At 44.6% G+C, this 27,868-nt stretch overlaps 2 protein-coding genes across 3 annotated transcripts in view; both read right to left on the reverse strand.

Annotated features, from left to right (window-relative positions):
- The window catches only part of c6h1orf226 (chromosome 6 C1orf226 homolog), a gene marked incomplete at its 5' end in the record, with an annotated part of 20,827 nt that extends 5,669 nt beyond the window's left edge, over positions 1-15,158 (reverse strand). The window contains 2 exons of the mRNA XM_083940785.1: positions 62-258; positions 15,044-15,158. Coding sequence (XP_083796911.1) covers positions 62-258; positions 15,044-15,158 — 312 coding nt within the window. The remainder of the gene's footprint in view (positions 1-61; positions 259-15,043) is intronic.
- Positions 15,159-26,812: 11,654 nt separating this feature from the next.
- Positions 26,813-27,868, reverse strand: part of nos1apa (nitric oxide synthase 1 (neuronal) adaptor protein a) — a gene marked incomplete at its 3' end in the record, with an annotated part of 164,172 nt that continues 163,116 nt past the window's right edge. For both annotated transcript variants that reach the window (XM_083940332.1, XM_083940331.1), the window contains exon 10: positions 26,813-27,384. In XM_083940332.1, the coding sequence (XP_083796458.1) occupies positions 26,813-27,384 (572 nt within the window). The remainder of the gene's footprint in view (positions 27,385-27,868) is intronic.

Raw genomic sequence — 27,868 nt, forward strand, 5'->3', positions numbered from 1 at the left:
AATAAGAAAAGTTAAAAGAATACATGACGTGTGGAGTACTTAATGTGCGTGCTGTGCTAACCTTTGCACCGACAGCCTTGCCCAGATTAATGGCGTTTTTAAGCCTCTGTTGTCCTCCGGAGGACGGAGAGTCGACGGAGCCGGTCGACAGGTTGTGATTAGCTGATGCTGGGGAGCGTCGGGCCGGGGTCTGGCCCATCCTGGAGGTCTGAGGACTCTGTTGCTGGGCGATGGAGTTCTCGAACATACTTTGATCGACTGAGAAATGAAAAGAGAAGACAGGAGAAAGATGAATACACAGCAGGATTTAAGGAGTATTTGCTTTAAACAGCATGTTACAGAGCTACAGACACTTCAAGCATTACACAACACAAATGGGATGTTTGCTTTGAAGATGAGATGAACAAACTCAACAAGGAGTGAGGGAATACTCGGACAGCAGCAACTATTGTGGGCATTGTATGTTTCTGGAAACCACAGAAATGTTGATATTTACAAATTTTGGCACATTTTTACGTCTTTATGCAACATTACAGGCTTTCAACTGACTCCGATGTTAAATTATAGACATTAATATAAAGCGGAAGTCAGATGACTGAGTATAACAAGCCTCAAACTCCGCTTGGAGAAACTACGATCTTTCTTAAACCTAACCACGTAGATTTATGCCTTAACCCAAGCAGCTTTAACAAATTCACAACGTTAATCATGTGTGTAAAACTGCGATGGTGGAGCATCAAAACCGTTGATATTCAACATATCTGTGGTTTGTAGAAACATACAATACCAACGTTTTCATCTAGAGACCGGGTCGATGTTTGGTTACTTTCAGTTTCTCCACAACATTGCTGAGTACACTACTTCTGTCCTGTCACCTATTATATCTCTGAAGCTCTGCTGGAAGTAGCGTATTTAGCAACTCTTGGCGTGTAAGGATTGTTTGAAATGCACCAAAATATTGAACAACAACAGAGGAGGGAATTACACTGCAGAGGTGTTGATTCTTTGGAGTTATATTTTTGTTGTCACTTCAAGTCTCAAATGGAGTTCATTGTAACTGCAGTGAATCAAGACTGACTATGGCTGCTGTCCTTGAGCGTAAAGGGGAGCGAGTATTTGATACTCAAAAGGTAGAAATTTGGTGCAGTATTCCTTTAAATGACCACATCATGTTCCTCCTGCAGCACCTCTGCAGCTTTGCACCAAACAAACTGATGTTGCATCATCACGGCAAACTGCAAAGGCACTTCAGGAGAACGTATACGACATATGAGGGCCAGACGGCAAAACAGAAACACTGTGATCACGGGAATAATGCCAAAAACAAAACTGTAACAACACATGCACATGAAAAGCATTCAAACAAGTCAAAATGATGCAGAAATGGACCAAAATGCAGGATGAGAAATGTAAAAAAAAGGAGCTCAGGTGATGGTCAATCCACTTAAGACAGAAGATCTTACCTCTTGGACAGAATGTTTCTCGGAAGGCATTTAATGAGACATAGAAGCATCACATTTCAGATCATTTTACCGTAAATGAAGGCAGATTATTGATTGTTTTCTCCTTAAAATGCAGCTGATTCATGTCTTACAAGAAGTCAGGGGAGGTAATGAGCGCAGCCTCGACCGGCATACACGTATCTGAATGATACACCGTCTTGGCCGCAGAAATGGAGAGAAAATATTGCCGTTTGAAATCAGATGGAGCGTCAAACCTGGGTGGAACAACTAACCTTGACTTCACTTTGCACACACCAGCATTTCACTTACTGTAGCGTTCAAGAGCTCCACAAAGGCACATTAGCCAGAGGCCAGAGGAAAGTGAGCCAATATTATGAATCAACGTGATAAAGAGGGCGTTTAGAGAGCGCGAGAAGAACAGAGGAAGATATACATTTGCTTTAAAGCGTGCAGCCACTTATTCATCAGAGTGCGGCAGAGATGGTCGAAACCGCAGTGGATTCATGTAATTATATAGTAGATTGTGTGTCTTTGTGTGCATGCAGCCGCATTCATTCAAGTTGTAGAATGCACATCATTTTGCTCCGGAGCCTCCACTGTGGTAAAGCAGCTGGGTTTTATCAAAAAGTACTAATGTATGCGTGAACATGGCCTTACTGCTATTATGCTCCTGGAAAATAACACTGCGTTTAAAAATGTAAAGGTCTTTTGTGCGTAGATGAGATGAAATATGACAAACTTTTAATAACACCAGGAGTGTGAAGGCTGAGCAGATGCCAAAACAATGCATTAAAGGAAATGCATACAATGAAGCAGCTAAGTTAGCACACTGGTTAGCACCCCTCATTAACTCCTTATTGAAATGACCCAGGACAGAGAAAATAAAGAGTAGCGTCTGACTTGTGTTAGCCTAGCCTGTTCCAGCTCGCTAGCAAGTTAGCGGTTAGCTTGCCAGCAACTTTAGCTTAACAACTAACCCTGCGCAAATCCCCACTTCTGCAATCACATACTTTTGCAAAGTCGCTTGAATACATTTTGCATGTGATGTGCATTGGTGCGACTCTTTTTACCTATTAGCAAGTTTTTCTTAATTTGTTTTTTTTAAGGGTTTTTGGCCTTTTCATGTCCTTGTTTGATAGTGACAGCTTTTGAAGAACACAGGAAAAAGAGAGGGAGGGGGTGACATGGAGCAAAGGGCCACAATCGAACCCAAGCTGCTCCATTGAGGACCTTAGCCTCTGTATACGGGGCGCCCGCTCTAACCACTGAGCCACCGGCGCCCCAGCAAGTTTTGTTTTTAAAAGCAGTTTCACGGTGATGGGGAGTCATCACCATGAAACTGTCCCGTCTGGGGCCCTTCTGTGTGGAGTTTGCATGTTCTCCCCGTGTCTGCGTAGGTTTTCTCCGGGTTCTCCGGTTTCCTCCCACAGTGCACGTGTTAGGTTCATTGATGACTCTAAAATTGCCCGTAGGTGTGAATGGTTGTCTGTCTCTATGTGCCCTGCGATAGACTGGCGTCCTGTCCAGGGTGTACCCCGCCTCACACCCGATTTCAGCTGGGATCGGCTCCAGCCCCCCGCGAATGAATGAATTAATCAATTGGCCCTGTTTTTTGGGGATTATTTTATCATTTTAGCTAACTGTTTGTTTTGCAGCTCAATATCCTCACAATATGACTCATTGTGGAGATCCTTCAAAGGGTTTTACATTTTCAGCAAGGTTTTCCCGAGTTCATATGTCTAAGGAATGTTTCCCCGGGTCAATATGTCGAAATCACCCAACAACAACCTACAGCGCACTACTCATGAGCCTCCACCCTCCAATTTGTGGGTGAGACAGTTTTCTTGACTTTACACACTGATATCTGCACAGCTTTACACATTTCTACCATTCAAACTGCACGTGATGTAGGACCCTGTAGGACCATAGCAATGACCCCCAGTTGGGCTTACAGAACTCTGAAAGGTCAATATATGTAAATACCTTCTCTGTTTGTTACTGTTATACAAAGACACTTCATTTCCATGATCTCAGTCTGTGTGCAATGCTCTGCCTGTCATTCAGGGTGTGCTGACTGTACATCAAGGTCATCCAGTGATCTTAGGATCAATAGTTTCACATTGCACATGCAATAAAACATCCTTATTGATCCCTCCAGACACCGAGGCCACATACTCCTCCCACTTTAACTCCTAATGGAAAGGTAATGGATGGACTTTGTAACGTGGTACGCCCCTCTGAGGGATTTACGAAGGACACTAGAAGGGGACAGTGCTTATGCAACATGCCTAACAATGTGCTCTGGGAACTTTTAACATTTACAGTTTGGCTGCTTTTTCTCTTAACATGTCTTCTAGCAACACAGCTGCTGTTTACGAATGAGTCCAGGTGTCTGAGTCGGGCTCATTTACACACAGATGTGATTTATCCTCACTGTTTATGACCGTTTCTCTGTTGGACTGTCACCGAGCCAGCTCTCAAACGCTCTTCTCTTAAAGCTTCTGTAAACTCTGAACAAATACAAATGTGGTGTTTTCTTAAAGTCTGTCAAAGCAAACGCCATGGCAGCCCCGGGGACTGGAGGTCAGCTCGTCCCCTCCAGAGTGAGTAACAGTTTAGGAGTTACTCACTTTTCTGACCGTAGCTAACGTCATTTTAGGCCTAACAAACTCTTTTCTGTCAATAATTGAGGGCGGCAGTAGCTCAGTCCATAGGTGACTCGGCTGCTGTTGAGCAAGGCACCGAATCCCCAACTGCTTGGGGCGCCGGTTCATTGGCAGCCCTTTGCTCTGACATCTCTCCATTAATTGCATGTATATAGGTCCTGTTTGAGCATGTGTGTGTGTAACATGATTAATAATAGATTGAAAAAATCAAATTTCCCGTTGCTGGATTAATAAAGTAATTCTTCTTCTTCTTCTTCTTACATCGGCTTCGTTCTCGTCCTTCTTGGATCCGTTTTGGAGTTCATTGCCTTACAACAAGCAAGAGTACAGAAACTTGTCCTGCAAAAGTGGCAGATCGGCTGCCACTACAAGACCCTTTGAGAAATATGTATGTCAGTTTAACAAAGAGGGCCTGGGCTGTTATCCTCTTCCAATCTCACTATCCAGCCACCTTTCTTTCAAGAAGACGTAAGGTTAAACTCTATTCATACCGTATGTTTTACTCCTTTAAACTGGGCTTCATTCATTTCCTCCAAAATCTAATATTAGTGAGGCATTCATTCATTCCCTGTACTCAGATTTCCCAGCATCGGCTGCACCTCGCAAGTGAAACTTTTACTTGGGCGAACGGTTCATGTGTCCTCCTAATTAGCGGAGATAGGACAGCCCTCTGTGCTGCAGCCCCACTGAGACTCAGGCTGACGAAAGAGGTGGAATTAGAGAAGCAATCTTTAAGTCACGCGGCACTGCAACTCCAGCAGAGGTCACACAGTATTTCAGAGAAGACGGTTCTAGATAAAACAATGTGGTGCATTTTTCGGCTGGACCATCACACATTCAGTATTCAGAGCATAGACAGTACGAGACGAGCTTCTGAACGGATTTTAACGAAGCATGACTCATTTCAGAGTCGGACTGAATTTCAGCTTCAGTGGGTGTCGTTTGCCGTGCAGTGAACAAGGGGAGCAAGGACTAATCACGCCCCGACCAACTGCTCCTGACAAGTTGGCGGATATTCAGATGAATTTCTGCCGTCATCAGAAATCATCGGCAGCCTCTCGCACAATTAAAGCGAGTCGTTACGAGTCGATTCCCCGCGGTCAGTGCCTGTTTTTATCATTGCACCTGCACCAAGTGGTAAACAGTCTGAAAGTGTCATGGCAACAGGCCAGAGAGGGACAGGAGGTTAAAGTTGCTAAATGCCCACACTGTTGTTTCCCATCCGTTAGGTCATGGGTGTCAAACTGATCCAGTAAAGAGCCGTGTGGCTGCAGGTTTTCATTCCAACCAAGCAAGAACACACCTGACTGGACTTACTCAACCTGAACTGCCTTCACACAGTTGATTTGTTGGACCAGGTGTGTTTTTGATTGGTTGGAATGAAAACCTGCAGCCACACGGCCCTTTACTGGATCAGTTTGACACCCATGCGTTAGGTCTTTACGGCACAGTCATGTATCATGTTACATCAGAGGTGATGATGACTGTACTCGATGGAAAGGTTACAGACCTCCACCACTTCTACTAGCAAACACATTTCTACCTTCCTCACAGCTTTCAAACAAATCTTTATTGACAATTGTGAATACCTGCAACAGTCTAAAAGGGCTGTTCTACTTTCTAATTGACACGTAAAGTGTGGGGTTGTGGCTCGATGATCAGACCGTACGGTCTAAATCGTGAGCTTTGGCTTCACATTCCAGGTTGTATTGACTCGTACAGTATGAGTTCCTGTACCAGCCTTCAAGTTTGAATCATGAGGCACACAAAATACCAACATGCATCATAATCAATTGATTTGGTGTGTAGTGTTGATGGGCTGCTCACAACTAATAAAACGTTTAAAACAAGCTTTGAAATGTGTTGACATATCTCATGAGATGATATCCTCAAGAAGTGTAAGTCACACTGAGTCTGTGTGTTCAGCGTTGACTGAGTTTTACCTCAGAGAAGAAGCTTAAGAACATCCACTGGGGCCAAACCAGGGGTCAAGCTACAGCGCTGTTGTTTTCAGAACACCATCGCACACCCTTCCCTTCACTTCTCGCAGTATCTTTGCCTCATGTCCCACAATTTGAGAAGCTCTTTTCTGAATAAAAGAAGCTGTAATGAGAATGAAGATACAAGCCAAAGAGACTTTCACTCCAGAGAACTCCTGCAGCCTGTTTGTTTACGTCAGGAGGACGGTGTAACAGCAGATGACTGTGCGTGTTTCAGTCATGTTGCCTTTTAACTACAAACGCGCCAGAAGGCTTCCATCCGCAATAATTATCGTTCATTAATGCTGAAGTGGAGGATTTCTTCCGTCCGTCTTCAGGAGCTTCTGTGGATCAGCAGCATAATTACAACAGTAGTAAGATTACAAACGCAAGGTTCATGCTGTTAGAAAAGCAGTGTCACGGGAGGTGACGGGGAATACACGGAGGATTGGACCCAAATGCAGACACGGAACTCAAAAGTAACATATTTAATCAACTTACTTTATCGAAAAGGGGTGCACAGAGAACAAAGGGAAAACACGGAGAGTACTGGGACAAACTGGTCACGGGAAATGAGCACAGGAAGAAGGTACGCTGGGAGACATCTGGAGTATGTAGAGTAATGATTCGACCCCAGATGAGGCTCAGGACCGGCTTAATATATAGAGTGGCAGGTGATCAGTGCCAACGAGGAACACCTGCCAGGAAAACAAGCTCACACCAGGGAAACACAAAGGGGAGCACATACAGGGAAACACAGACGGAGGGAGACAATAACAGAGACTAAAAAAGAGAGGAGGGCTGCCCTGCTGTAATCATGACAAGCAGACGCTGTTTACAGTGTGTGACCCCATGTGTCTCACTCTCAGACCTATAACTCCAGGGATTTCATCGCATGTAATGAGTCACTTCCACACCCTGCAAGAAAAGAGAGCAGCACCAAGAGAAGCAAAGCACTAAAACAAGAAAAGAGTCATTAAATGGGCACACACTAAAGCGGTTAACAAAACTAAAGCAGAGAGCTCTCACTCCCACTCATGCACCAGCAGCCGAATCAACTGAAATCATCACGCAATCTTCTGCAACACGAAACAATTTGGAAAAACCTACCATCCAAGGAATGTCCATACTAATGCTACATCTCATCTCATCTTCATCCGCTTATCCGGGGTCGGGTCGCGGGGGCAACAGCTTTAGCAGGGGACCCCAAACTTCCCTTTCCTGGGCCACATTAACCAGCTCTAACTGGGGGATCCTGAGGCGTTCCCAGGCCAGTGTGGAGATATAATCTCTCCACCTGATCCTGGGTCTTCCCCGAGGCCTCCTGCCAGCTGGACGTGCCTGGAACACCTCCCTAGGGAGGCGCCCAGGGGGCATCCTTACCAGATGATCCTGAACCACCTCAACTGGCTCCTTTCAACGCAAAGGAGCAGCAGCTCTACTCCGAGTTCCTCACGGATGCTGAACTTCTCCCCCTCTCTCTAAGGGAGACTCCAGCCCCCCTTCTGAGAAAACCCATTTCGGCCGCTTGTACCCGTGACCTGGTTCTTTGGGTCCTGACCCAGCTTTCATGACCACAGGTGAGGGTAGGAACGAAGATTGACCGGTAGATCCAGAGCTTTGCCCTTCTCAGCTCTCTTTTCGTCACAACGGTGCGGTAGAGCGACTGCAGCTCCGCCCCCGCTGCTCCGATTCTCCGGCCAAACTCACGCTCCATCGTCCCCTCACTCGTGAACATGATCCCGATGTACTTGAACTCCTTCACTTGGGGTTAGGACTCATTCTCTAAAGATAATTATAATTTAGTCTGTTCTGTTTGTGACTTTGGAAAGTCTCAAAAGGACAACATGAGAGTCCAGACAAACTCCAGTGAACTGAGTGGGTTAAGTTGGGCTCTAAAATAGAAAGAAACTAATTTGATTGTAGGGGAGACTTACTGACAAGTGCTTTTTAAAATGATGCTGCGGTTAATTTGGTCCATATTTTGTAAAAGAAGAGTTCTTTTTAAATTGATTGATTTGCTTTTTGTTTGTTATGGATAAAGCAGTTGCCGACTAACAGCTCAGTTTTACGGGAAATAATTACGTGGATTTGTCCCCGTAACAGACACGTAAACAAAAACTTCACCATGTTTGTTATTTCAGTGTTAAACTGGATCTCATCGATAGGTTTGTGAGACATCTTACGAAAAGTTCTGCACAAAAGTTTGTATGATATCTTACAAAATATGAATTATATGAATTTCTATTTAACAGCGTGAAACACCGAACAGAAGTGGACCGCCACGTAGGCCTGTCCCGAACTTTGCTGGCTGATAAATTGTCCCAGAAATTATTTCGAGAAATGATAATTTTGCCGTTTTGAGACCATTTTCAACTGACATACCAATAATGGCATAATAATGCAAGTGCACCCTTTCAAAGATCAATAAAAAACGTTTATTTCTAAAGAATATTTAACACTAGAACTCAAAGACATTTAAAATATCCAAAATAAATAACACAACCAAAAACAATAAATCCAATGAACTCTCAGTCTATTTTAACTCATTGGTATTTAGTTGCTACAGTTTTACAACAAATGTGTCACAGCGGCTCGCTCAGGTGAAGTGGTTCACTGCGGTCATTGGGTTTGAACCTGAAGTTCCCACACGGCAGCTGTGGCTTTGAAACCAACTCCATCTTTGTTTTTATACCTCAAAATCTCAGCTAGCGTGTCCTCTAACTTGCTCCTCACAGGGCTCTCCTGCTGCACTCTGGGTAACTCCAGGGGTCCGCCCCCCCACAAAGAGACCGTGCTGCTGACAAGTGACTGACACGACACCAGACGAGGGTGAACTCCTTATTACGCTGAGGAAGAGAGAGGCTCATTGGAAACTGATACGACGGAGTGAAAAGTCTTCTTCTCCAGTGAAAAAATGTAAATGGTCGCGGCTGGAAAAGCTATCGAGTTCATTAAAAGTTATCATGCGATTAGTTTAATTAATGTTTACAGGCCTAATGCCATGGTTAGGTTTAAGAACCACAATGTGATCCACCAGCCTGACCTGCTTTCCTACATGGAGTTTAGCACTCTTACTCGTACTACCTCACCTGATTTCCTTCTTTGCTCCGGACGTAATTAACATTGCGTAGTTATGTGCAGAAACAGTGAATGAAAACAGCCTGATATCATCCACAGCTACAGCTAAACAATGTATATTTTTCACTGCAGGTTCATTTTAATAAGGAATAGTTCTGAATCACTGTGTAATTATGATAACAGCTTTCATCATGTGGAACTGGTAATCGGCCAAATCATCTCCGAACGCCTTCACTGGTGACTTTGGCTCCACTCCACCAAGCTGCCAGCGTGAGGTTGTAATTAACTCGGCTCGGCTCTGGCATCACCGATCAAAGCGCCAAACTCTCAGCTTTGTTCTTAGCTGAGGGGAACCCACTTCTGTCACTGAGACACGCACGCACACACACACACACACACACACACACACACACACACACACACACACACACACACACACACACACACACACACACACACACACACACACACACACACACACACACACACACACACACACACACACACACACACACACACACACACACACACACACACACACACACACACACACACACACACACACACAAAGACACACACACACACAGAAAATGTGCTCTTTCTTTATGCAAGATGTCTAATACTGTTTAAAATGAACATGAACACGTCATGATGTCCTTCTGCTTATAAAGATTTTGAGTTACAAAGACTATATGTTTAATCTGAAGTCGACTTTTGCTGCATTAATCTATTTAATCTAATGCATGTTGACCAGAGAAGCAGAGTGTGCTTGCAGAATGATGCTGTGGTGCAACAGATCAGGACAAAGCTGCATCAGACCGAGACGCCGCGAGGGGAGAATGTGCGATAGACGAGCGCCGGGCTGAGAGGATGAGCGACCTAAAACACACTCACTTGAACACACAAACACACTAATCCTCAGGCCAGACATGGTCATTATCACTGATGTATTAAATTAGAGCTCCACACTTGGCTGCATTAAGATATGCATGTGTCATTGTGTGTGTGTGTGTGTGTGTGTGTGTGTGTGTGTGTGTGTGTGTGTGTGTGTGTGTGTGTGTGTGTGTGTGAGTGTTAGAGGAAAGTGTAAGTAGGGCCAATCCAGTCTTAGAAAAATACCTCCAGCTCCCGCTCCCACACACACACACACACACACAAGCTCTCTCACACACACACAGAGGTAGCCCTGCTCATCAATTTTTCACCTGGGTTCATTATAACATGAATGATTAAAACGGGTGAGCTCTGGTGGGGGTCTGTCTCAGACTGATGAGGGACTGTACGCAGGACCGCATTAATGGAAGAAGTTTCAGATTCATCAGACTGAACTCTGACTGACACGCCGCCTTTCCCATCACCACTTTGTGCCGGCTTTTAGTCATTTTCTACTTCTTTTTACTTCTATTTCTACTTGGGCCCTGTCTGGATTTCAATTTGAATGGAGGGTCTGACGTAACGTTCATGACTCTCTTAACACAGAAAGAAATCTAACTCATTAGTTGTCTCTGTAATAGCTTGCATGGTTGGTGGTGGAGTCCGCCATTTAATTTAATTTAATTTAATTCAATGTTTATTTGATAGGGACTGATACATTATGCACAGATCATTGTAAAACAATTAACCAATGCAATGTATCACACAAGCCCCCACCACAGCGACTTCCTGGTTGATCCAATCAGGAAGTGCCAAAAACTGCAGTTCTTCAAGTGTCCACTAGGAGTAAGCTTCATAACAGAGCAGTTTCTCATTGACCCCCATGTTAAACAGGCCGTTTTCACAGCATCATTAAACCTGGCGTCCTGTCCAGGGTGTACATCACCTCACGCCTGATGTTAGCTGGGATCGGCTCCAGCCCCCCTCCCCACCTGACCTCGATAGGGACAAGCGGTTGAAGATGGATGGATTAATGGAAAGTAAAAGTGCAGTTTGAACTATGACTAGTTAAGTTGAGGCAACTTAGGTTAGGGAAAGACCGTGGTCATCTCTGGTGTCTAAATCAGACACATTTGACTTCCGACCACCTTCTTAGAAAGGTTTTGTGCTGCTGTAACAACAAATGGCACACTACTTCCACCTTAGCATCTAAGAAACAACAATTCACTCGACTTAAATAGGTCGCTTGTCAGGAGTCTTGATTTAAACTTATGCAGGCATCGGGATCTAACACATCCTGAAAATTAAGATGCCGTATCATGATATATTTATTTCCTGTACCACTGTCAATGCGCAGTTGTTTTAATTAGTTGTATTATCTTCAGCCCTCTCTGTCTCCCTCTTATCTCCAGCCTGATTCTCCCAACATCATTTCACTTTTATCTAATCTAATTAGCCAAACTCCTCTTTTCTCCTGCACTCAGTGGCGCATGGGAAAGGAAGAGACAGCGCTGCAGTGAACTCTGTGGATGACTGAAGCTCTATCTATGACGCTGACCTCTCCTCCTTTTGTGTCACAGCCGACCTGCCCTCCTTTTCCTTAAACAGGTGCCACCTAATCGTAAACAGAGCAGGGCAGCGAACTTCAAATTCTATCCCCAAAAACATCAGTCAGCATCTGTCTTTGTTGTGACAGCCTGGGCCTTCAGGGTCTGACCCTCAGTCTCTGGGGAAAAAACAGACTTCCCATTAACAAAACTGACTTGTCTCCTCCTCCTCCTCGTCTTCTACCTTTTCATTGTCTACCTGAAGTAACCTTTTCACACGCTACGCCTTTGTTTTTCCCTTTGGGATCGTTTGATTGGCAGCAGCAGCAGCAGCATTCAGGCTACATGGCACTAAAGCTGCCAAGTGAAACTAATACTAATGAAACTGTGAAACAAGCCTCTGACGGTGCAAAGCTAAAATTCCCCTTCATAGCTTCTGCTAATGAACCTCTGCTATAGAATTTAGACCATGCAATAAATAATCCCACATAATCTCCACTGAATCCAATAGTGATTACATTTTTGTAAACGGTTTGAGGTGAGTCGACCTGCCCCGACTCTTCAACAGGAGAGCAATTACTGCAGCAGACCTCAGCCTAAGCCTTTTGCCTTCCAACCATCTTTTGGTTCTCTCCGACAGACAAACATATGATTAAATGGGAGGTATGTTTCCTGCTGCTGCGCAAACAATTCACCCCTTATCCTGTTGTGACCTCGCAGACCCCGTTATACCGAGCCGCACTTCCTCTGTTTAAACAAATGAGATTCAATTATGACGATATCCTCCAGAAACTCTGAGAGAGCAGCATGAGTATCCTTGTACCCGACTAATGCGTCTCTCAATGACACAAACATGGACACTGGCATTGGTGTGTCCTCTGGAAGACAAGTCGGTCAGGCAGACAGGTTGGATGAGGACAGAGCAGAGCGGAGGTAAATGTTCTTCCTCTCAAACTCATCATCAGACTTTGTCTCTGATGCATTTATAAGGACAAGTGGAAGTCTTGGGACACTGAGGAGTGCAACCATAAAAAAGTCCAGAAACTGAGGCCCCCTTTAGCGTCTGTATCAAGGCAAGGCAAGATTTTTAACTGGTCTACCGCCGCGCAGTGAGATGATTTACATTAAAGAGCGTCTGCATAGGGAGGAGGTCGGAGTGGACGGACGGGTCGAACAAACACCGGAGACCTGCTGTTTACGTCACGTGTGAAACCAAAAATCAATTCTGACTTATTCTATTTCTTTATGTATTAAGTTGGATCCCCTCCATGAACCACTACTAAGGTGGCAACTAGTCTTCTATAATGTAAAACAAATATGTAATTAAAATCCAGGCAAAAGGGAACAAAAAGAAAACCAGAAAAACACTAAATTCACAACAATACCACTGACGGTAATTCCAACAACGATATCAAGTACCCAGACTTTATCTAATATTATTACAGTGACTGATTTTAATATAGATAATATGTAGGAAAACACATTTGGAGGTAATTCCCAACACTCCTTTTAAAAACAGTTTTACTTGTTAATGTGTCTGATGGCAAACCGCTCCATCGTTCCATTCCTCTAAACATACCAGTACGTTGCATCGCGTTACTTTTTGAAAAAGGAAGTGAAAAACAACCTCTTCATGCATGTCTAGCATTCAAGTTATGAAAAATAGATGAAAATTGCTGGTACAGGAGACAGAGATGAGAAATAACCATCCTGCCCTTCACCAATGACCAAAAGGTTATGTGCATCCTGATGATGAGAGCTCTTCTGTTACTATTCAAGTCGCAAGTTGAGCAGTTCTGTTTGGCTGGGGCGGCAGTACCTCAGTCCATAGGGGACTTGGCTGGGACTCTGGTCCGAGTCCCTGTGTGGACCATGAATGGAGCGTGGACTGGTGGCTGGAGAGGTGCCAGTTCTTTTCCTGGGCACTGTCGAGGTGCTGTTGAGCAAGGCACCAAACCCCCAACTGCTCGGGCGCCGGTCCACTGGCAGCCCCCTCGCTCTAACATCTCTCCCTTAATTGCATGTATATAGGTCCTGTCTGTGCATGTGTGTGTGTGTGTGTAACATGAAAAATAATAATAGAGGGAAAATTGAATTTCCCCATTGCGAACAAATAAAGTAATTCTTCTTCTTCAGTTTTTCCAAGTCCTTATATTTCACAGGATATGTGAAAACTTTGGCCTGCTGGTGGTGCTAGATGCACAGCCAGGGCATAGGACGATTCACCCTGCGGGAATAATGGATTCATAGGTCATAATTATCCAATCCGTCCAGTAGTTGTTGAGGTATTTCAGTCTGGACCAAAGTGGTGCACTGACTTACCAACACTGCCATTAAAACGACATAATCCGCATTTTTGAGTTTGAATTTTCCTGACTTATTATGTTGTTTCCTGTCTGCACATTTCCACTGCCGCCTCAATCATAAAAGTTCGGGCACAAAACACCAACAGTAGATGCCAGTTTTATGGAGAGTCTTTCTCCGACTCCCTCTGCTTTCAGAATGATTTCTAAATAATGACACATCGGGAGAAAGTCATCATAAAAGATGCTGAGATACTGTGCCGACTTCTCCGCTCACTGCAGCCTCGACAGGCAACAATGCATTGCAGCCGCAGCACGTCACGTTCTAATTAAAGGGAACACATGCTAGTTTCTCTCAGCTGGGAAAGCCTGTTCTCTTTAACCTACTAATCTTACAGTAATATCAAGCTACGTCTCTCCACGTGCGTTTAAAAACCCACAGCAGCATGGAACGAGTTCACTCCACTCGCTGGCACGTTTTCATTAACATTCTGGGAAATTACAAACCAAACCAGAAGTAGTAAATTACTAAATGTCATCAGAAAATACTTGAAATACATCGACTGATCCACAGTACAGGGCTTTCTCAGACTGATCCAAGGAGAGAGAAAACATGGGGAAGCACAAAAACAGCAGACTGCTCGCTGCAGGTTGTAGCCAGAGATGTTTGGGTGGCTTCAGCCTCCTCGCTATCAAAGTCATCAGATCAATAATTCATTGGGCCATTTGCCACATCGCTGTCTGTCTGACCTCAAGGCTCCCTGGAGTGTGAGTGTCTGGGACACAGCGGTATGTAGCTATGAATGAAGCTGTGAGGGAAATGAGGCAGCAGGAAAAACAAATGTGTCTGCCGTCCTGGACATTGGGTTACTCTCTCTTCTGATTCTCTGTGTGTTTTTGCTCGTGCACTTCAATCTTTATGAGGATGTTGGAGTGCAAAGACGTTGCCAGGGTGGGATTTTCCAGAGACACAATGCAGGATTTTAGGATTAGAACTTGGATTTAATTGAGCAAGGCTTATGTTTAAATAAAGGGTTGGGGTTAATGTTTGGGATTAGGTACAGTACATGGCCAAAAGTATGTGATATATGTGATAAATGTAAAAACCGTGGCCATTTATCTGCTGCCTACTCCCTTCTCCTTTCAGTCTTTCCACAAGACTCTGCAACATTGCTGCAGGGCTTTGCTCCCATTCAGCCACAAGAGGTTTCGTCAGGTCAGGCTCACAGTCAGCACTGTAGCTCATCCCGAAGGAGTTGGCCGGGGTTGAGGTCAGGGTTCTGTTCAGGATATTTCTCTAAAGGGCTGACTTTGTGCAGGAGGGGCTTAGTCATGACAAAACAGGAAAGGGACAAACACAAACTGTTGATACAAAGTTGGAGGAACTCTATAGACCTTACCACTGTGACGACACGCGTAGACGGGTAGACGACTGGCAGTTGACCTGAATTGCAGAGACATCAACTCTGCAAACTTGTTGATGTCTGTTTCAACCGTAACTGTAACATTAAAAGATGTAAAGTGGAACACAGCGGTCCAACCTATCTGACGTTACTAGCGTCTTTGATGAACCAAATCTAGCTTCAGTCTGTGACACAACAGGTAAATTAGGACTCCAACCTAACAGTAGTGAAAGTGTTTTTATTAATGATATATAAAAGCATCAAACATACACTTTCAGGGCTGCCCAACCCGGCTCCTAGAGGGCCACTATCCTGCATGTTTTAGGTTTCTCCTGCTCCAACACACCTGAGTCTAATGATTTTCAAACCTGGGACAAGCTTCAGCTGCTGGATAACGAGCACATCATTAGATTCAGGTGTGTTGGAGCAGAGAGAAACCTAAATCATGCAGGACAGGGGCTCTCCAGGAGCAGGATTGGGCAGCCCGGCATTAGACGAATGAGATCAGAGTGTATATCTACATAGCTCAGTGCCGTTTAATTGTATGTACAGGACGCAGGGGTATTCTACCCTGAAGTTATTGGGATTGGTGATTGCCCCAAACAATCGACATACTTCTGGGCATGCTGCAGTGAGGTGGTTAATCAAAGGCATGAAAGGCCCCACAAGCGAGACCAACTTTGTGTTCAATACTGTCAATCTGAGTTTGTTCCTAACCACACAGATGAAACCAGGGGAGCCTCTAAATGTCTAAACATATCGTATTCCTGAAGGGTTGATTCGGCTTCTTTGAAGAGTAATTGTACGAGGTACTGATCTATATAGTCGGTGTGTTACCTACTATAGTAGATGACAGTAGTTTGGAGAAACAGGCGGGAGTACTGACACAGACGCTGCTGTGGACGAGTGCAGCTGCTGCAGCAAAACATACTTTAGTCATGTTAAAGAGATTGAAGAGTGATGAGAACGGGGACAATGAAATGGCGTTCACTGTGGAGACAAGAGGATCCCTTTATGAGCTGGAGTAGAAGAAGAACTTCTGCAGAGGGAGACAGAGAGAGAGAGAGAGAGAGAGAGAGAGAGAGACAGAGAGACAGAGAGAGAGAGAGAGAGAGAGAGAGGAAACTTAATGTCCTGTGTTCGGTCCACAGCATATTCTGTGTTGGTACTCCGCCCTCCTTCTCTACACCGTCATCTACTGTAGGTAACACACTGATTATGGATCAGTACCTCATACAGCCCCACTTCATAACCCAACCTTCCCTTTCGATTGACATATCAAACACTAAAAAGTTTAAGTATTTCTGACACAAAAAAGCTAAAACACGATCAAAGGTGTCTTGTCTTTCCCCTTCGGTTCTTGATCGCCTCAGTGTGAGTTTTCTTTTAGGCTGATGCTGAAATTCACCTCCATCGTGTTGTCAGCTTTCTTCTGTCAGCGCGTATATGAAGAAACACAAGGGAAACGGCGTGAAAAGGGAAGAAATGGAACAAGACAGACAGATGTGGCAGAGGCAGGCCTTCAGCTGTGCTGCCATTCAAGACCATTTCGCTCTTTTCGCCCTTTACATCTGGAGCTCCACATGTTCCAGATTATGTACCACGCCAAGCCGCCCGCTCCGCATCGCCTCTAGCTGTGCATCGTGGGAACATCAAAGCAGATTGCCACCACATCCAGATGTCGACGCGCAGCAGAAATCGAGTCAGAACACGAGGGCAGCTTTGCTCAAGTCCCTGCTGCCTCTAAATGTCTATGAATATTTGTGTGGACAATGAAGCAAATGCAAGAAAAGCGCCTCTAATCCGACTGTAGTCGCAGCCAAGAGGTTAGAGATGGGAGTGGAAGGTTGCCAGTTCGAATCCAATGACCCGATGGGAAATACAGTCAGGGATTGTGACTGTAATGCTGCAGAGGGCAGCAACCAGCAGTATTAACATCAGCCAACTGTGCTGACACTGGAGGAACAAAGTGCACATGGGCTGAAACTAAGGATTATTTTCAGTACGGATTCATCCGTCATTATGTTTTGATTAAACTATTTACTGTCAGAGTCTGTGAGATGTCAGAAAAGTTGTAAAAGTCCCATTACAATAGCTTGTTGTATCCAAAACTGAAAGATTTGCATAAAACATAAAAATAACAGCACATATTTTGCATTTTTGTTCCATAAATAACATAAACAATTCTTTGCAAACTAACTTGCTGATTAATTAAAAAGTTTGTTACGGGATGATCTAGATGCTAACGCAAACATCAACAAACATGACGCACTTACACTGACATAAGCCGATAGCACGCTGCAGGGAGGATGTATTTTTGTAGGCCAACCTCGAAGTAATCACCGCCCTCCCATCACAAGACGCCTGTAGGATTTTCCCGTTATTGTTAATGCAGAAAATTAACTCTGTGGCAAACAAAGGTTAATGATGCTTACATGCTTCGTTCAGCCAGACAATGAACAACACTAATGTGTAAATAAGTGTACTTACTAAGTGTAAATGCAAGTAAGTCAAAAGCTGATGTTGTGGAGATTCTTCAATAAAGATCAACAAACAGGATCAGCTTTTTCTCCGTGGTTTATTTTGCCAAAGTATTTTCCTCTGCAGACAAAAATACGTTCACCCCTGCTTCCTCACAAAATTAGAGTCTAGCAGGAATGACGATGCGCCAAATCTCGCACAGTCTTTTAGGGAGAGGGACAGGACGCGAATAGCCTTGGGTGACGTCTTTAGACCAAACAAAAACATGCCTTAGACATTACAATTCTGCACATTCTGAACCTCTCTCATCACAAGGTCTCTAACACAGATGCACAAATATGCCATTATACCATCATGAGGTAGTTATTTGCATTATCCATTAAGAAGGTGAGACAGAGGAGACACTGAACTGTGTCTGACCTGACAAAACTATGATTACGAATTACAAATATCCAAAATTCCCACAACACTGACTATAAACTAACCACCGCACGGGAGCATGGCGCGCTCAACGTGATGGCGTGTAATGTCCCCGACAACCTCTGCAGTCTCATTCAGCCGCTTGTTAGAAACTGTGGGGTATTTACCGACGTACGTTGTGTCAGAAAACAACACCTGAAAATCTTTTGTTGCATCTAACCAAAGAACCTGAGATGAAAAATGTCAACTCATTTCCAAGTTTCAGCACTCGTTCCCGCTGTACTCTGTGAGTTATATGCTCGGTGTGAATCTTGACTGTTTGGCAGAGTCCCGCTCCACTCCGATCATTAATGCTGAGGTGAGAGGATTAATTGCTTAGCTTTTTAAGTCCTTTACTCCCTCGGCTCATCTGGTGCAGACACGCTCATTAATTTCAGCGCAGTGACGGCCTTTTGTTGAGTGTTTGTTTATACGTGACCCGCTACCTCCACACGTCTCTGTCAGCACTCCTTCACATTAACAAAACAGCCTCAGCCAACTCCCCGCAAGCACGGGGGCACACTTAGTCTATGCTCTGTAGCTGTTTGTGTATGTGTGCGCGCTTGTGTGTCAAAGTCAGGTTTTGCTGGGTAATAATACATAATATATGATATAATCTCAGATGCATAATGAAGTCAGAAAGTTCACCATGTGGAAACTTTTACACATTAAGTGGACACCAAAATCTTAATCTACAACCACAGGCATCAATCTGCTGCTCTAACATCCTCCTCTCTTCTCATTTAAGACTTTCCACCAGAGTTTGGAAAAAGGCTGCGGGGATTGAGCCACATTAGTGCTGGTGAAGTCGGCCGCCGATGTCGGGTGATAAGGCCGGCTTGGAGCTGGAAACAGAATCACGGGTACCCACAGACTTTTGCCTGCGTGGCAAATACTTTGCTGTGTAGGCTGAACTTTTGTATCTGAAATCAAAAGATAAGTATGAGGTTTCAGCTCGAGGAGAATAATGTGAAGATATGTGCCGTATTATCGGGACTATAAGTCACACTTTTTGTCATGGTTTGGCTGATCCTGTGGCCTGTGTGCCAGTATCCGCTACTCCGATTACTCCTGCACCACTAAAAATGAAAATCGAGCAGCCAAAAGAAAGTTTGGAGCGAGCGAGAAACTTGTGAGGGACTGACGGGGAGCAGTAACTGCAATGACAAAAACAAATAAAAGCTAATCGTGGGCTTAAAGCTAGATGGCCAGAGCAAGAGGAACAGGTTCACGAGAGAGGCTCGTCAACGGCGCAGTTAAGTCTCCACGCCCAGGTCGTTGCCATGGCGATGAATATAAATGACTTTCTCTGGAAATGTCTGTTCTTGGTCTCTGATCCTGACTTGTCATGATTACATCAGGGAAGCCCTTTTCTCCTATTTAGTCTCTGTGTTTTTGTCTCCCTCTGTCGGTGTTTTCCTGTATGTGCTCTCCAGGAGCGGTAGCGCGTAGCAGGGCTAGCTTCATCCTTTTGTCGAGGTTTCTCCTCTTACTCCCACGTGGACCTATTTGTGACTGTCGCTTGTGTTTTTTCCTCCTGTTGCCCGTTTCCCTGTCGACCCGTGAATGTTCCTAGTGTTTTGTTGCTCCTGTTGCCCTGTTTCCCTGTGACTGTTCCTTGTGTTTTGTTGCTCCAGTTGCCCGTCTCCCTGTCGACCTGCCTGCCAGCCTGCTTGCCTACCTGCCAGCCTGTCCCCCAGCGTACCCCCCTCCTGAGCTCATTCCCTGTGACCAGTTTTTCCCAGTCCTCTCCGTGTTTTCCCTTTGTTCTCTGTGCACCCTTTGTGTTATATAAGTTTGGTTAAATCTGTTAAAACTGACTCCTGAGTTCGTGTCTGCATTCGAGTCCAATCCTCTGTGTTTTCCCCGTCACCGTTCGTGACACGACTAATACTGGAAAATACGGTACTGTGAGACGTCAGTCGAGTATTTCTACCCTATTGCTATCCTTTTTAAATAGAGTCAACAATTAACCGAACTCCTCCGTGTCTTTGGACTGTGGGAGGAAAATGGAGGACCTGGAGGAAACCCTCCCTAACACGGGGAGAAAAGAAAAGTCACTGTTCTCTTTAAAGACCGAACAGAACCTGCTATCACCAAGTATGGATAGATATGCCAGACACTGGTTGGCATCGGTGTGTCGGTGTGTGCATGAGTGTGTCCCTGCCGGTGACAGACTGAACTTGTAAAGAAGTGTATTGATTTATGCTGCTCCCTTGCTGTCCCAGTGGTTAACCCCGGGTTTCAACAACACACGCCCGTGACGGGGAAATCGATACAAGTCACCAAAGCCTCCTCTGCTCGGTTGGATTGGTTGGCAACGTGGCGCTTGGATGGCAACGGCAAGCTCCATCAGACAATTAATTAACACTGATCACAGGGAGGAAACCACAGCGTGTGTGTGTGTGAGAGAAACTGAGACAGAGATTAAGATTAGAGATCGGACTGGACTCAATTCAGCAGTTTAGAGAATAGTGTCTGTGTCAGTGAACAGGTTACATTTTGAATATGAGATAGATGAGTGGACTAAGAGTTTCAGTCAACATCTAACACAAGAGAGGACACTTTTAGGATTATTTCTTTGTAAATGAGGCTCGCTGGAGAGGCTTTAACGTGTAGATGGGAGCCACTTTAAAGGCTGAAAGGCAACACTTCTTAGCTGTGTTGCGTCGTCTCATGTCATTTAACGGGCATCGATTGCCTGCAGCAAACCAAACAGCATCCAGGAAAAACAAGTATTGCACATGCGGTAGCCGGGATGAGCACATCCAGGAGGCATGCACATGAATGCACACACACTTTCCTCTTGCCAGAATTTGATTGGACACCATTAGAGGCAGAATCAATAACTCGTTAAAGAGGTAGGAATGAGAACAAACTTTAGACTTTACTGAACCCGTCACACAAATAACTCACAAAAGAAACTCATCTCCCCTCTGCGTGTGATCTCACTACACCCCCCCTGAACACAGGACCTTCGCATGAGGACTAGCATCTCTGTCAAGGTGAAAGGGCGAGGGCTGTCCTTACTTTCTGCACCCGCACAGCATGAATCGCTAACAGATAAATCAGCGCCAAGAGACCGTTTAGAAATACAGTATGTCTGGCATTTTGGAGAGGTCGGAGGAAGAGCTGAGTTCAAGAGATGACGGGAGAATAAGGTTAAGGTGGAAGACCTGTGAGAGAAATACAGATGATATGAAAAGGGAGTATTTACCCCAGAGGCAAGAATAGAGAAAAGTGTCAGGTGTCCGTTGCTTCCCAGCAAAAGAGCATTTATAGATTCTTGGTGACTCGGTGTGAAAATACCTCTAAGTCGAGGTTTAAAAATTAGGTTTAGAGAACATTGAATTAGGTATGAAACCAGTTAAAGATGCAGCAAACACCTTTTTTTCTGTGTGTTTACAATGTGAACCGCCTCAGTCTCAGGTTTCTCTCTGCTTTGGTCACATTTGTGGGTCGAGGGCACAAGTAATTAAAAATAAAGCACCTTTAAATTCATGTCTGTTCCCCAGACTCCTCCTTGTCTCCGGGTCTCCGGGTCACCTCTCTCTAAATAAGTCAAAGATGTGATTGAGCATGATATTGAAGTAATTTCTTACCTGATAATGGAATACACTCTTTGATTAAACGCGATTATTGAATCACGAGATGGAGGTCACCTTTTTGAAATGATTGCAATATCAGTGTGGAGATGGTGTTTAACAGGTCTGGATGTATTTCGAGGGCCGACTCATTACATTTTGAAAGGATCGTATTATCTGATGTTGATTGCATCAGCTGCTGAAATGTGATTTAAATAGCAATTTAATAGTTCACACGTGTCGATGCAATAAACATCTCTTTATTAATATCTGCTCGTCGTGAGCTCCTTTCTTATGTTTGCCCTGATGACGTATTCCAGGACATTTTAGAGCCATGTACATCACCTTTTTATTCTTTCTTTGTGTATTGAATGACATGTTCTTTATTTAATGCGTGTTATTGTGTGATTTTATGCGGTTTTATGTGGTCAAGTCAAAGACAAATTTCCACATTGTGGACAACAAAGGAAAGATTAGATTAGATTACCGCACTATAAGGCACACCGCATTATAAGGCGCACTTTCAATGAATGTCTTATTTTGAAACTGTTTTCATATATAAGGTGCACCACATTATAAGGCGCATAGAACAGACGCTACAGTCGAGGCTGGGGTCACGTTCTGCATCCATTAGATGGAGCTGCGCTAAAGGGAACGTCAACAAAACAGTCAGGGGAGGTCGTCTTGTTGCTTCCTCCACTTCGGCACCATTGATTGGTTCATGTTCAACTCTCTGGCTGCTGCTCTATTCCCGTGTCTACTGCGTGACTAATGGCCTTGAGTGTAAACTCTGCGTCGTAAGCGTGTCTCTTAACAGGAGCCATTTTGGGCTCTTTACACAAACACACACATGGAAATGAAACGGCACGCTTCACACAGTCGTATATCTCAACATGCACCGCACGTTACTTCTTCTACGGGGGAAAATAGAGTCGGCGGCTGCTCACTGTAGTTGCGAGACCTGTTGTGGCTCAATATTGGTCCATATATAAGGAGCACCGGATTATAAGGCGCACTGTCGGCTTTTGAGAAATTTGAAGGTTTTTAGGTGCAACTTATAGTGCGGAAAATACGGTAGATTAGCTTAGGTGACCTGTCTGACACAAATGACCCATAAACATTTGTACCTTGAAAAGCAGCAAAGTGGGATTGAAAAGAGAGAGAGAAAAAGAAAGAAAGGGCAGATGATGAGACAAGAGAAGAGAAGAAGATGTGAAGGACGTATTTTGAGTGTCACATTAGAAAATATAAATGAAAACAGCAGGAAACTTTATCAATTGCGCAAAAACGTTCTGCTCTCCTGAGGTGGTTTTTGTCTTTGTGGAAAAAGGAGTTCATGCGCTTAATGGAATATGAAAACGACTTTGTCAAATAAACTCTGAAGTAGAGAACATGGAAAGCCTGTCTGACTAATTCTGGCACATTTACGCGTTGGACTCAAGTGCTCGAGACCTCCCTTCTTTTTTCTCTCATGTGTGTGGTACGATGACCGAGGTGAATGGTTTTGTTCCCGGTTAGCAACCTCTTCCTCTTCTGTTCTGATTACTGGTGGATTAAAGCCACGCCCTGACTACTGATGAAACCCTAGCACCCTAGGATGTGCCCTGGTTTATTTGCTTTAAACCAGCTGATTAAGAAATTCAAATTTCAAAAGTTTGCTTAAATTTCGTTTGACGATTGAATGGAAACACAGTTGCCAGTTCGACACACGTCTGAGCTGTGTTTCCCGTCTTCTGGGTTAAACACGTTAAAGAAAAGTGGAACACCCTTAAGTGGAGAATGTAATGACGTGGCACCCTGGTGGTCTATAAAACGCTGACCGTGAACCACGATGTCCACAGTTTGAGTTCAGCAGTGGACCTTTGTTACATGTCATCTGTCTCTCCCTTCATTTCCTTTAATTTATGTAATAAACATCATTTATATTGGACATATATACACCACAATTAAACCCTAATTAACAAGTCAGATATTCCTGTTAAGGTATCTGGGACTAGAGATCTTCACGGGCCCATCATAACCACAACCAAACCCGGGATCTGAGTCGGCTTTTTGACGGTTAACCTGTGAAGAGTCCTGCTGCCGGTGTCAGCTTCCTGTTTGTCCGTGTCGCCTGCATTTTGGATTGAGACTCATTGTCCTCGGGTAATTTTTACACACTGGTAGGATAGGTTTCCATCAGGGTCTGATAGAGCCACTCGCCCCTAAAGACTTTACAGAGAGTGATTTGGTAAAGTTGGTACAAATGCCCAAACAAACTTTCAGTAAATAACTCAATCTACAGCTGAATCTCTGTTATCCTTTAATACACGCACGTTCACAAAACAAGTGTCAAACTGGGAGTTAGTTCACTGGACTCTCACTAGATTGGTGCGATCCTATCAGGCTAAAGCTCTTTGCAAAAGATAGTGAGCCCACAGGGAACCGTCCTGATTCCCCTTTAAATCTGTGCAGCATCTCCTGTGCCAAAAACTGGCCCGTCTGCAGTTATTTGACAGGAGTGCTCTGATAAACCGGGGCTACAGTACGGAGAAAGAACACTCTGCGGCTTTCCTCGTGAAACAAAATGAACACTTTAATACAGCATTGTGCTTGGAGGCGGTACACAGAGCTGGGTTTAAACAAACGAGACCTCTTTTGGCTGTCATCCGTGAGCTGCTGCTGTTGTGGCGTGAGGGAAGAGTTATTGTTTATGTAATGAATAAAAGAAACAAACAGCGTTCCTCGAGGTCCAACTAATCCTGGCTTTGCATAAATTAAAAGGCGGAGGGAAAACGTGTGGACAAGTGAAAAGAGTGCAAACATGCTCTGACTACCAAGTGAACAGACGGTGAGGAGACAGAAAGAGGAAGTGCCTGCTGGAGTCAAGGACGGAGCAGGTCAACCCTCCTGTGGGATGACGTAGAAAACAAAGTTTGTACATACAGTGCAGACAGAGTTTTGTCCAAAAATAGTATTTGAATAATTATGAGCTGAAGAAAGGACTTTCCCTGTCCAAACACAGAGACAGTAATAAAGTTCCTCCTCAGGATTTGGCTGAAGTGTTCGTGTTTGCTCATCAGAAGAGTCACTTCTCCCTCCAAAACGGTTCAGTCTCTGTCGTCTTGTTCAGCCAAACATGACCGACAGCTTCGCTCCCGACAGTCCTGACAAACTAAAAAGCTGCACCCCTGAACTAACCTTGACTTTTGGTTTGATTTCACGTTTACATCCTGACATCTTCACGGTAAAGACGGACTACTTTACAATTTCTTTCAAGTCTGTTGACTCAAAAGAGGACTTTTTAAGGTAAACTCCCTGATTGCGTTACGTTTATAACTCCCCGATCTCAAACTGAATTCAGACAGAGAGCTGGGAGGAGACTCGGGGAGTGTAAGTGTGTGTGTGTGTGTGTGTGTGTGTGTGTGTGTGTGTGTCTGTGTGATATATGGATTATAAAGGGGAAAGAAAATGAAGAAAAAGGATTTTAAGGAATAAATGTGTGTTGATAAGTATGAATATAGTTTAGATATTCATATAGGGGATTAAGGGAGATGCTAATATTCCTCAAGTGCGTTCAAACTGAATGTGAAGCCACTTATCTCACTTTGTTTACACGTATTTAACTTAAAATAAGCTACGTATTTGTTAGCAGCAAACAAACAACAACTGTGACGGATACAGACGTATGCCCCCCAACTGAGGACATGCACCGACTCTCTGAGCGAGTGCAACAGCTTGAAACTGAAACCGACCCGGAGCCCCAGATGTTGCTGGCGCCTCCGTACATTCATACAGCTCTACGGCTTGAAGATGTTAAACTCAAGCTGGAGCCCTGATCCATGACTGTCTGACAGTCCTGGGACTTTATACAGAATAGTATATAAATAAGTAATAAATAAAATATAACTTTTTAATAAGAAGTATGTCAAAACACACAGTGGAGGGAGGGGAGTTCCTATAGCAACTTTTCCAGTGTAATAAATAAATAAATAAATAAATGGCTCTCTCGTTTGGTCACTAGTGATCACCCCAGTCAGTGAGTAAGGGAGAGGATCTTTTATTTAACCCCATTTCTATCAAAGTAAAGCGCTAGGAGCGTCTTCTCTCTGGTTACACTAACAATGCCCGAGTGGCTGATATGTTCAGGGTGCTTATAGCCGTCTTTCCACTACTGCGCCACTGCAAGTTAGGGCTACCTTCAAACCAGCTGCTGTGAAGGCTCTGAGCTGCAGCCCAGGGGAACAAAAGCCATTTGCCTTTCTACTATTTCTCTCAAAACTCGCCCCGTAGACGCCACCCGTTTATCCCGCACCAGCAGGCTCCTGTCGGACCTAATTCACTTGCTGACGTTAAGATGGATTCAAGTGAGCTGCTTTCACCGTTTAGCTAGCAAAATAATCTGGTGTCCCGGCCGGGGCGGTCTCTACCACGGCCCATTAATCCTAAAAACCAATAGTCGGAAAATGTCTTGACTTGGACTGAAAAGCCTGTAATTCGACAGGAGGCGGGTATCAAGAAATCAAAAGCTCAGACCTCAGGGTCCATGTGACTGTAAGTGTTACTACTTTCCAGACTTTGATCATTCACGTTACACAGTCGATACTCCTAAATCACGTACGTGACTTGTTTGCCTTGACACGGCTCTACTGCGGCGCAATTATAGACCAGAAATGACGACGGAGAAGCGACTGGCTTTGGCACGCGTGAGCTAACCTGTGTTTGGTGCAATAGTGAAAAGACGGCTGATGACGGCCATTCAGGTTTAAATGATATGTAGTTCGACCAGATCACAGCTACTCAGGCTGTTTTTATTATTCATCTGTTTAAGTCTTTCCTTTCTCTTATACGCGATTGCTACATCACACCAAGTCATCGGTGTCAGCCTTGTGTATATATAACTGTCTGACGGAGGTTAGTCGCTACATGGTTAGTTTTACAGGGTAGTTTAAGGGAATGGACAGACACAGGTAGAGATTCTTCAGGTTAGTGAGTTAGACCGCTATCTCATCTCCCAGACAGTCAGGAGTTCCCTGTCTGTTGAGGACGTTGAGCAGCCTCAGCGTCTCCTCGTCCCTCCCCCAGCCAAAGATCTCCATCTCCTCCTCCTCCTCATCGTCCTCCCCCTCGTCCTCATTGTCATCGCTGTCATCTGTGTTCGACTCGTACTCCGAGGCGATACCCGACTCGCGAAACCTCGCGGCAAAGTCCAGGAAGCCCAGAGATTTGACGTCAGGGGACAACGACTTTTCTGTGCCCTCGGACAACTCTTGGGCTTTGCTCTCTGGCCTGTCGGCCTTGAGCGGCAGGGGAGGCGAGGGGAGTTGAGGAGGCGGAGGCCCCTGGAGAAAACGGAAACACTCCAGTTTGAGAAGACACTTGTCCCTACCTAGGGGGCTTCCCAGAGTCCCATTAGAAGAGGAGAAGGCGTTGCCGGTCCCGTCAGTGGAGCCCAGCGCGGGCAGGTTGAGGGCGGAAACATCGGGTTTGGGCGTTGTGGGGTCACAGATCACCGGAGGTACCGTAGACCGGAAGGTGATCTCCAGCAGACTGTCCTGAGATCCCACTGGAGGAAAAGACGGAAAAGGAAGCGAGGAGTGATGAATGAGCAGAAGCTGGGAGACAGAGTGACGGAATAAGAGGACACATCAAATATTTGAAACCATATTCAAAAGTTCCACTGTGCTTTGATTTAAATTCATCTGCTGTCAGCCCCCTGCTCATGTGCTGTCACCCTCCGGCAGAAGAATAATTCATGTGATACAGATATCTGAATTGTGGTGGATGACAGCTCCTTGAAACCTCTAACAAAGTCAATCACTCAGTCACCGATAAATCAATTTTCTATTGGGCAAATAAAACATGTTTCAAAGCATTTCATCATCGTCAGGTCTGCTCGCTGAAACATGTTTTGCTTCCTTATTTATGGCCGCCGAGACAACAAACCTGGAGTTCAAACACAGAGAAAGACACATTTAAGGAATATTCCATTATTTCACTGTCAAACTCGAACCCCGAGTAAGCATGAAAGATGACGTCGTCGTGGAGGA

This window comes from Echiichthys vipera (assembly GCF_963691815.1).
Source record: "Echiichthys vipera genome assembly, chromosome: 3".
Classification (NCBI taxonomy): domain Eukaryota; kingdom Metazoa; phylum Chordata; class Actinopteri; order Perciformes; family Trachinidae; genus Echiichthys; species Echiichthys vipera.